Raw genomic sequence first — 10,547 nt, 5'->3', positions numbered from 1 at the left:
TACACAGAAATAAACATATATAGGTGAAAATTAATTTTTGAAAAAACATTTCAGCTTTCCAAAATCTAACCTTAAAAATACATACAATACTACAACATATGTTTGCCAAACCCCTAAACCAAAGAATATCATGATTCACTACTTCCACTCATCTATCTTGAAAACAAATCAATTTTATCATATCTTAATTTATATCATTTAAAACTGTTTATAATTACATGATTTTTAATTTTCACTCATCAAAATATTTTTTACAAAATTTATAAATTATTTTTAAGATAAACAGGTACCAGACGACTTACAAATAAGTCGTCCAGACGACTTCCAACATCTCAGATGACTTACTGGGGCTATATTCGTAAAAATGACTTCTATTTTTTTGTTTGGTTACAAGGGGTTGGGCAGTAATTTCACAAGGCTTTTAAGTTAGTTTTGCATTTGATTCAAGTTTGAGTATATATTTGGGGTTAAAATCAAGTTGTAGGTTAGTTTTGGCAAATTCCCCTTAAACTATATGGTAATTCGATGTATTACCCCTCATATTTTTCCAACAATGCTTTTCAAGCCGGCATATAGCATAGCTTCTTCTCCTATTTTCTTCGCCTCCATTCAAACACATTGTGTCACCTTGCTTCCTCATATACTATCCACTTCTCACCTGATCCTGGTTCATGATTTTCACCGGTCTCAGGCCGTGAAGAAAGCTTCTGCGAAGCAGTCTTCCTCCACATTTTGTTGTCTCTTGTTGTCTTTTGATGTCTTACCTCTTGCCTTTTCGATGGTACTTTCCTTTTCCCATAGTCACTCGTCAGCTATCACATGTTTTACTGTTTTTTTCATATTGCCTTGCCATCTCTCTTCGCTGCTCCTTGTATTTCGTTGTTGCTTGCCTTTGCCCGCCGTACTAGAGAACTCAAACCTCTCCTCCTTCTGTCCCTCACATCAGCTCCTCTCATTACCAGATCTCCTCCTTTGGTATCGGAAAAAATATCAAATAATCTCCCAATCCCCATTTCTAAGGCGCCACAACATAACTCTTTCATAGCTGCCTCACCTCTTGGCCCTGTCGCTCAACACCTTCCGCAACCTCTTGCCTTCCCTTTCTGTCCAAAGGTTCTCGAATCTCTCATATGTCCAACTTTTGTTAAGGTTGGTTCGACCACCATATATCTTCCGCCATAATTACCAACCTAAAATTGGTGTCCTGATCTATTGCTATTCAGCTTCCATCTCTTCCACGTAATGCTAGTTTTTAATGTCAAATGCATTTCACCTGAAATTCCTTCCTTTGCATTTGGGTGTGTTGAAAACCTTGAAGCTCACCTCTGTTCGACCATTTCAAGACTGGCGCTGTTGGTTTCCACTTATCAGGGACCAAATTTTCGATCTTGGGAGCCGAAAACAACTCTTTCTCCTTCTCAGCATCAACAGCTTTAGAAGCCAATTTCTTCTTCTTTTTGAACGATTTGTCCCTTTTAACCTTTTTAGAATGAGTAGTAGGGATAGGATCGATAACCCTTTCCTCTCCGATCAGTCCCATGCTCTCCAAAATCTGTAACAGATTCAGGGGAACTCCCGCAGAGTCTTCACCGAGCGATTCAGAATAGTCTGAAATGTGAAATCTTTCTCTTCACCTTTCCCATTGCGGTTCTATAAGTTTTTGGTCAGATTCCGCAATCACGGGAACAGGAAATGTTGCTTACCCAGTACACTAAAAGAAAAAGGTTACATTCGAGTTTTGGCGACGATAAACTTTGTTGTGAAATATGCTGTGAAAGAGTTCTTTTACCTTGCACGATTCTTCTTAACTGACTATGGATTCTTTGATCTTCAAAAGATGGCCATTTATGATGACTCAACACTCTAACTAGAACCACGTTCTTGTAGAAATTCTATGGATAGTTAATAAATCAAGGGTGCCTAACTGTGAAAGACAAAGCCTAAAAGATCATAAACAATATTTGAAACAAAATAGAGAAGCTGGCTACCTTGCAATAATATCGTTCAAAAGCACTAGAATAGGAGGTTCCAGGAAAGCTGCCTTATTGAGTTTCACATAAAATAAAACTGGGACCAATCTCGAGTCTTTTAGGGGTGACCGGTCAGGATGTTGTTGGCCAAATTCATCTGATCACATCTAACGCTGAAACAAGTCATCTATTCAAAGAATCTGACAGACATGGAGATGTCGTCTCGGCAGCCATCACCACTAAAGCAACGGCGATCTGGATGGATTAGGTGGTCAACTGAGAGAGGGAAATTTCTCACTGAAAACAGTAGGAAGTGATCAGGTTCGGGATCAGAAACCAGAGCTTGGCGTATTTCTCTACCATCCATCCCGTAATATTTCATCACCTTGTGTTGTACTGTACCATATCAGACAAGCTAGAACTAATAGATACATGCATATTCTGACTAGGGGGGGAGGGGACCACGGTCTCTGTGTGGTTTAGGAATCAAGTACGTAAAATTGGCTTGTATATTCTGAAGGAGAACTTACGCCTCAACCATTAACACGACATGTTGCCACAAGGAGAGTTTCCGTTGACTTGTATATTCTGAAGGAGAACTTACGCCTCACCGCTGTCTACCGCATCTCTGAAACCAGTGCATCCCTACTAGCAAAACTCTGGTTGACATTGATCTTGCTAGCATTCGATCTTCCTCCTTCACTACCATATGTCCCTTTGAAATCTTCAAAACCTATATCGTCATTTTATTCCTCATCCTCATCTTTAACCTTTCCATACTCATTGTAACCCTCAACATCATCAACCGCTTCAGCAACAACAGGGATATCAACATCCTCCACCGCACCATCCTCCTCCCCATCATCCTCCTCCCCATCATGATTTTCATCTTCAGCCATATCATCATCTTCTTCATCCCCTTTATCAGCTTCATCCCCTTCATCATCTTCAGCCATATCATCATCATCTTCATCCCCTTCCTTTGGAACCGTTCTCATCTTGCTAAGGCTTGATACACAAAGACGTACTTCATGCGTTTTAGTTATCTCGAGCAAGTTCCGAACTTGTCTATCACTTGTAACATGAATAGGAGGGTGTCTGGAGCCATCCGTTGGATCATTGCTTCTGGTAATGAGTAGGCTAACTCCCAAACTCGGTGTTCATATCCATGTTATAATCTTCTTGAGCCATTGCAACAAGTTCAGCATGTGTCGAACTTTCACTCAAAAAGAACAGTCTCGCTCCATTGAACTTATCAACCACAAAATTCCAACAGCCATCTTTCAACAACCATTCTCCATACACTGCTTGTAACTGACGATCCATCTGCAAAAATTCAAAATAAAACACATTAGCAAACATAGAACATGTATGAGTTAAAAGCACATTAGACTAGAAACTTTAATTAACATGAATGTTGGTAACCTCATTAATTAAGTTATAAATTTCATTCAGTAGCCCAAATATTGATTAATAAACATGAATTAACAAGAAAATGTTAAAAATTCTTTATAGTTTTTGAAAAATTGCAAGTTTATTAAACACTGACGCAGACGACATCCACAGAGGTCTTCTAGTAGACTTTCGTAGAAGTCGTCCATTTAGGTCATTTTTGCAATTAAAATTTTACAAAGGACAGAGAAGTCGTCTCTACGGCAGACTTCTTTGGAAGTCTTCCTTTGTAAATATTGGCATACTTTTGTTTTAAAAAAAAATCTCGAAAAAACCAGAGACGACTTCCATGTAAGTCGTCTAGGATAAACAAGTTAGTTTTGCATTTGACCGGATTGTGTCAGAAATTTGACTTTTCCTGTACGACTTACACGTAAGTCGTCCAGTTGTAGATGACTTACCCATAAGTCGTCCAGTTGAAAACCAAAAAAAAAAATCATTATTTTATTATAACTAGACGACTTCCATGTAATTCGTTTCAGGTTAGATTTGCAATTGAAAAATAAAACATTTATTCTAGACGACTTACTTGAAAGCCGTCCAGTCGATGACTTATACTGAAGTCGTCCAAGATAAGCAAGGTTTGACCAGAATCTTGGAATAAAATCTTGGACGACTTTCGTGTACGTCGTCGACCGGACGACTTTCGTGTACGTCGTCGACCGGACGACTTTCAAGTAAGTCATCTAGAATAAATTAAATATTTAATTTTATTTTCCAATTGCAAAACTAACCTGAAACGACTTACTTGGACGTCGTCTAGTTATAATAAAATATTGATTTTTTGGTTTTCTAAGTCGTCTAGTAGAAGTCAAAATTCTAACACATTCATGTCAAATGTAAAACTAACCGGTTTATCCGAGACGACTTCCTGGGTTCCTCGAGATTTTTTTTAAACAAACAAAAATGGACGACTTTAGTAAAAGTCATCTCAAAAAAACACATTTAAAAGTCAATTGCAAAACTAACATCTGCATTGACCAGAAGACTTCTAGATAAGTCGTCTACAACCATAAGACTTACCCGGAAGTCTTCTAGGCGGACAGATCTGGATAAAATCTCGATTTCATACCTTAAATTAGTGAGATAACTTCCTTAGCACACATAAGTCTTCTCCAACCACACAGAAGCTCAAGTGAAAGTAACCCACCGAGAATCCTAACTTTCAATGGCTCTATGAACCATAAAAATGTTAGAATCAAATTCTTGGTTTTTTTTTTAATGAATATGGAGAGAAAGTAAAGAGATGTTGTTTTTGTTCGTAAGAATTGAGAAAGAAAGAGTGTAAATCGATTTTTAGGTGCATTAAGAGCTTCAAATTGGTTGTTCATGGTGGTTGGTGTATTGATGGCAATGACAATATTGTGAATACTTGAGGAAGATGAGGGTGATAGAGTAAAATATGCATTTTCGAAAAGAAAAAAGGTGATGGCATTTTCGTGGATAATCTGAACTTTGGAGGTGAAAGAGGCAAGTCAAAGTTAAAAAAAAAACATGAGTTAGTTTTGTGTTTGACTTTAAGTTTTGAGTTATATTTGCAAAAAGCCCTATTTATAAATAGTTCAGAAATTATTTAAAAAGTTTATAAACTTAATTCCACCTTTTTCATACTAAACGCTAAACAATAATTACTAAATCCAAATGTTGAGTTTTTGTTTAACTGTATTTTTGAAAATTAGTATCTAGCTTAGTGTATTTCAGTCAATTTCTCTATTCTTATGGTCGGAGTTTCTATAACCCATACAACCCATAAATTATATACGGGTTAGTCTTGGATATCAAAATTTGGACCACAGTTCGCCATGCCCAAAAAATTGAAATTCCAAAAGGAAGAAAATTTAGATTGGATAACGGATCCTTATTCATATCGGTACTCTTACTAAAAATAATTTGATTTTTCTACATGGGAGGAGGGTGGAGGGTGGCAGACCAAGAACTTTGATTTTTTTTTGTTTGAAAAAGTAAAAGGAAAGAAAAAGTCAAAATGATTTTACAGAACAACACAAATGGCTAACCACAATTCTCTCAAGATCAACATAAATAAATTCACAAACACACAAAAGTTTTGTCCACCACTTACTAAAAATTCAAAGAAATCCAAACAAAAGTGCTATAAATATACCCCGTATGAAACCAATTCAATCAATCAAGGCTAATAGAACGAACTCTTTCATACACTTGAATCTTCTTTATAAATTTTGCTTCTTTGGATCATCAACCATGTCACAGCAAGCATTCAATGCTGGCCAAACCAAGGGCCAAGCTCGCGTATGATCTGCGACCTCAATTTTTTTATTAATCAATTTTAAACTATATGGAATACGTATTTTACCAAATCATAATTATGTTTTTGTATATAACGTTCTAATGGATACGGCAGGAGAAGGCCGAGCAGTGGACTGAGTCTGCCAAGCAGACTGCACAATCAGCACGTGATAAGACTGCAGAGGTGGCACAATCAGCACATGACAAGGCAATTGATGTTACACATTCAGCACAAAACAAGTCTGCTGATAAATCTCATTCCACCAGAGAATCCGCCCAACATGGCCAAGAACAAACCACCGGTTTTCTCGGCCAGGTATATTTTTGTTACGTTTTCTTCCGTTAAGTTCTTTATTGAATATACCCATTTGAGGTTAAATTTACAGCATATATTATGTAGGTCTTCCAATATACCTTAATATAGTTATTAATAATAAAATATAACTTGGTAAAAATATTGGTATTTCAATATGATTTTGGAGAGCAGACAGGAGAATCTGTGAAGAACATGGCTCAAGGTGCTTTAGATGGTGTTAAGAACAGTCTTGGCATGAATGAGAAGAAATGAATAAATGAATATTTTACGTTTCAACTATTATATTTATTTACATATTGAAATGTTATTTCTGATGTTTAGCAATTTCTATTTTCTCTAAATTATGTTTGTAATAATTATTCTGTTTTTGAAAGATTTTGTGATCATAAAAACTGAGATGTAATAATGTGGTGTAACATACACACTATAATTTTCATTTTTAAGGAATGAAACAAATTAACAACACTCTTACCATTAAATTACAACGCTTTTGATAAGCTTAACCCAATGGAGATCGAAGAGAAATAAAGGAAAGAATAAGGAAGAAGGACAGAAGAGAAGTTAGAAACAAAGCTTAGGATGAACATCTTTTGAGTTTTTTTAATTAAATGTTAAGTTAAACTCAAAAGAAAAATGTCACTTTTTTTACATAAGATGCATCTTTGTGTAAATAAATAGAAAAAGAAAAACTTTATATGGTATCCTTCACTAAGTTATGGCTTGTAGCCATGCTTGAAAACCATTGGTGTGTAGACTATCTTTGATTGTGAGCAGCCTAATGGGGATGTGCTTATCAATACGTTGAACATGATTCCTTGAGGCGTTGCCTCACCATAGCGTCGATAATTTCTCTCTCTCCATACAGCATATATATGTAACACCCGTCTCTTCCTCTCTCGACAACGGCGTGTTATTACCAGTAAAATATTGAATTAAACTGAATTATTCAGAACCGAATAATAAACCGAAACATTTAATAATATTAAAAGAAATACATCTTTAAATTTAATTATAAAAATATGTCAAGTAAATCTAATGTAAAAGTGAAATAAAATATGCGATCCCCAAGACCCAAACCGTCAAGATACCCAACTACTCGGCAAGTTCACCTGCAAGGGGAAGAAGAGGGGTGAGCAACAGTGGAGTCACTTAGTGAGGTATGGGATGCTAAACCGCAAACCATTGACTCAGTACTTAGCACTATGACTATGTAGGCCTAGCTCTAGCATGAAACAACCTCGGTGCCTAGTACACCTTACAAAACAAACATATGCCTAAAGCACAATACAAACAATGCGCTGATAGTACCAGCTACTCTATGCACCCCGCATTTCCTCATAAGGATATATATTATCACCAGGCGTACAGTATTCCATCTCTGCACTCCCACAATCTGCGCGTCGGCGACTGATACAAACGTCTTTATACCCCCACAATCTCACTGCTCGTCGGCGGCTTACACAAGCGTATTTGTGCACCCGCAATCACACTGCTCGTCGGCGGCTTACACAAACGTCTCTGTGCACCCGCAATCACACTGCTCGTCGGCGGCTTACACAAACGTCTTTGTGCACCCGCAATCCACACAAACAGACTTATATATTTATATACACATATATATATATATATATATATATATATATATATAGCATTTTTAACATCACTCAATTCATTCAACTGTTGAATCATCTAATATCCTATTTCCGGTTTAACAATCAATAATAATAATAATCAAACAAGACTCTCAAACAGACTCGATTCACAGAGATGGATCATGTTTCGAAACTAGACTTTCCATAATAGTAGTACTAAACTAGCTCATGATTAGACGAAATAGCCCTCACCTTGGCAACTGGCTGAAATGATCGACGGGAGATGGTCAACTGCAACACCAGAGTCAACAACTTAGGCTCAGAGTCTCAGAAAATAAAGTTTCCAAACATGGAAACTTTCCTAAAATAGAAACTTTCCTAAAATAGCAACTTTCCTAAAATAGAAACTTCCCTAATATAACTTATTTCCTAATAAATTAGAAGCTTTCCTAAAATATTCCAATAACTAGAAATATGGAGGCGACAAACTTACTAGAAAAACCCGCCGGAAGCTCGTCCAGAAATCCCGTCGGAAGCTCGCCAAAAATAGAAGGGCGGGTTATCAGATTCTCCCTCCCCCCTTAATAGAATTCGTCCTTGAATTCTTAGTTGTGCAATTTCTCATCTTCACGACATTCTCAACTCGTCTCCATATATATTTACGTTGTCCACAACTGTTCCTTGAATGTCCTCCTCAAGGTCTCCACAATCGCCTTCGTATCTCTTCATTGGAATGATCACTTAGTCGTCCTCTTGCTTTTACTTTGCCATAACACACTCATTGCCCATGGTACTATCTTGTCCTTTCGATAGATATCATCCTTTTCCAGATTCCTCAAATCCATCTCGATCTTCTTTTTCCGAAATACTGATGAAGTCCTTTCCAACCGAAGTCTTGTTTCTTCCAACTGTCCAGTCCATACCACAGCCCAGTTCTTTGAATCTGTCTCTCCTCTTTCGCTTCGGGTTTGGGTTTGTCCTCGAACTCCCTCCACTTTAAGGTTTTCATCCCTTAAATTTCCGATCAACGAACACACTTACTCGCTGCAACTCAAAAGAACACCTCACACGCATGTTATTAGACAACTAATCCCAATAGTCTACTAACTACAACCTAGCAATGCAAACCAGACAACCTATCAGTGCTAACTAGCAACATAACAGTTCTAACCAAGCAACCTAGCAATTCTAGATTCCGCTATCTCAATCCTAATTCCTATAACATCAAATCATATTGCTGGACGTGACAGGTTTCCCTAATGCCTTTTGTGACTCTTTTTGACTCGATAAATATTTAAAACCGATTAAATCATGAGTTCTGGTTTCGTCCATGCTTCCAGAACTCATGATTTAATCGGTTTTAAATATTTTTCGAGTCAAAAAGAGTCACAAAAGGCATTAGGGAAACCGGTCACGTCCAGCAATATGATTTATTGTTTTAGGAATTAGGATTGAGATAGCGGAATCTAGAATTGCTAGGTTGCTTGGTTAGAACTGGAGGTTGCTAGTTAGCATTGCTAGGTTGTTTGGTTAGCATTGCTAGGTTGTAGTTTGTAGACTATGGGGATTAGTTGTCTAATAACTTGCGTGTGAGGTGTTCTTTTGAGTTGCAGCGAGTAAGTGTGTTTGTTGATCGGAACTTTAAGGGATGAAAACCTTAAAGTGGAGGGAGTTCGAGGCCAAACCCAAACCCGAAGCGAAAGAGGAGAAACAGATTCAAATAACTGGGCTGAGGTATGGACTGGACAGTTGGAAGAAACAAGACTTCTTTGGGAAAGGACTTCATCAGTATTTCGGAAAAAGAAGATCGAGAAGGATTTGAGGAATCTTGACAAGGATGATATCTATCGAATGGACAAGATAGTATCATGGGCAATGAGTGTGTTATGTCAAAGTAAAAGCAAGAGGATGACTCAATGATCATTCCAGTGAAGAGATATGAAGACAACTGTGGAGACCTTGAGGAGGACATTCAAGGAACAGTTGTGGACAGCGTAAAGATATATGGAGACGTGTTGAGAATGTCGTGAAGATGAGAAATTGCACAACTAAGAATTCAAGGACGAATTCTATTAGGGGGGGGGGAGAATGTGATAACCCGCCCTTCCGGATAAGAATGGTCGAGACAGAAGATTTTCCGAGCATCAACTTGGTTGTCGAATCGCGGGCGGTAAAGATCGATCGGGAAATTTTGAAGAACGAGGTGGTCGAAGAATTGATTGTGAGCGAACTATGAGTCAAATAAGTTTCTCGGCCATAGTTAGAAGAAGTCTTATATTGATCAGACGGATGTTTTGGAAGCATAACATTTTTGGAAGCACGACGTTCTAGAAGCTCGACGGTTTACAAGAACGACATTTTCCGCAAAAATTTGTATCAGCGGAATAATATTTCGAAAACATTGGAAGCAGGATGGGATTTAAGCAGGACGGGAAGCAAGCACGACGGGATAGAAGCACGACGGGAAAACCCGAAATTGGACGAAAACCCTAATTTTGGTATTATGGAAGTTTTCGATGAAGCCGAAGGATAGGGAAATATTTACCGCAAAGGTTAGAGTTCAGTATGGATTTTATTAAAAATATTTAGCTCATCAGAACGGGAGTGGAAAAATATTTGGGATGGATCGCGGATCAGAAATTTGTCGGAAAGACCGAAATCAAGCGAATGACCGAGAAGCTCGAGGTGGCTCGTTGCATGGGTTCAGAACGTGGTGTCAACCATCTAACAATCTGAGTGTCTACAGAAGCTCGAGGTTTCGTCGTGCATGGAAGCAGTACATGCAGCCTGACATGTAGAAGCACAAGGTTGATCGACCAAGCACGAGGTGTCTCCGCGCATGCAACCGAAGCAAGCTGATCGACATGTGTGTGCTGCTGTGGCGCCTTGCATGAGTTCCAGTCATGCAGCCTGACATCTGGGAGGAGGGTGGCGTCCTGCATGTTTCCTGGC

The 10,547-nt window shown here is 38.1% G+C and overlaps 1 protein-coding gene across 1 annotated transcript; it reads left to right on the top strand.

The window, feature by feature from the left end:
- The first annotated feature begins 5,491 nt into the window (after positions 1-5,491).
- Positions 5,492-6,376, top strand: LOC106414531 (late embryogenesis abundant protein 1-like). Its single transcript, XM_013855170.3, has 3 exons — positions 5,492-5,690; positions 5,803-6,003; positions 6,175-6,376. The coding sequence occupies exons 1-3, from the start codon at positions 5,550-5,552 to the stop codon at positions 6,253-6,255; spliced, it is 423 nt and encodes a 140-aa protein (XP_013710624.1). The 5' UTR covers positions 5,492-5,549; the 3' UTR covers positions 6,256-6,376.
- Positions 6,377-10,547: the final 4,171 nt, after the last annotated feature.

This window comes from Brassica napus, chromosome C8, assembly GCF_020379485.1.
Source record: "Brassica napus cultivar Da-Ae chromosome C8, Da-Ae, whole genome shotgun sequence".
Lineage (NCBI taxonomy): Eukaryota > Viridiplantae > Streptophyta > Magnoliopsida > Brassicales > Brassicaceae > Brassica > Brassica napus.
Note: the sequence above shows the minus strand (reverse complement) of the source record. Positions and strands in the feature narration are given on the sequence as shown.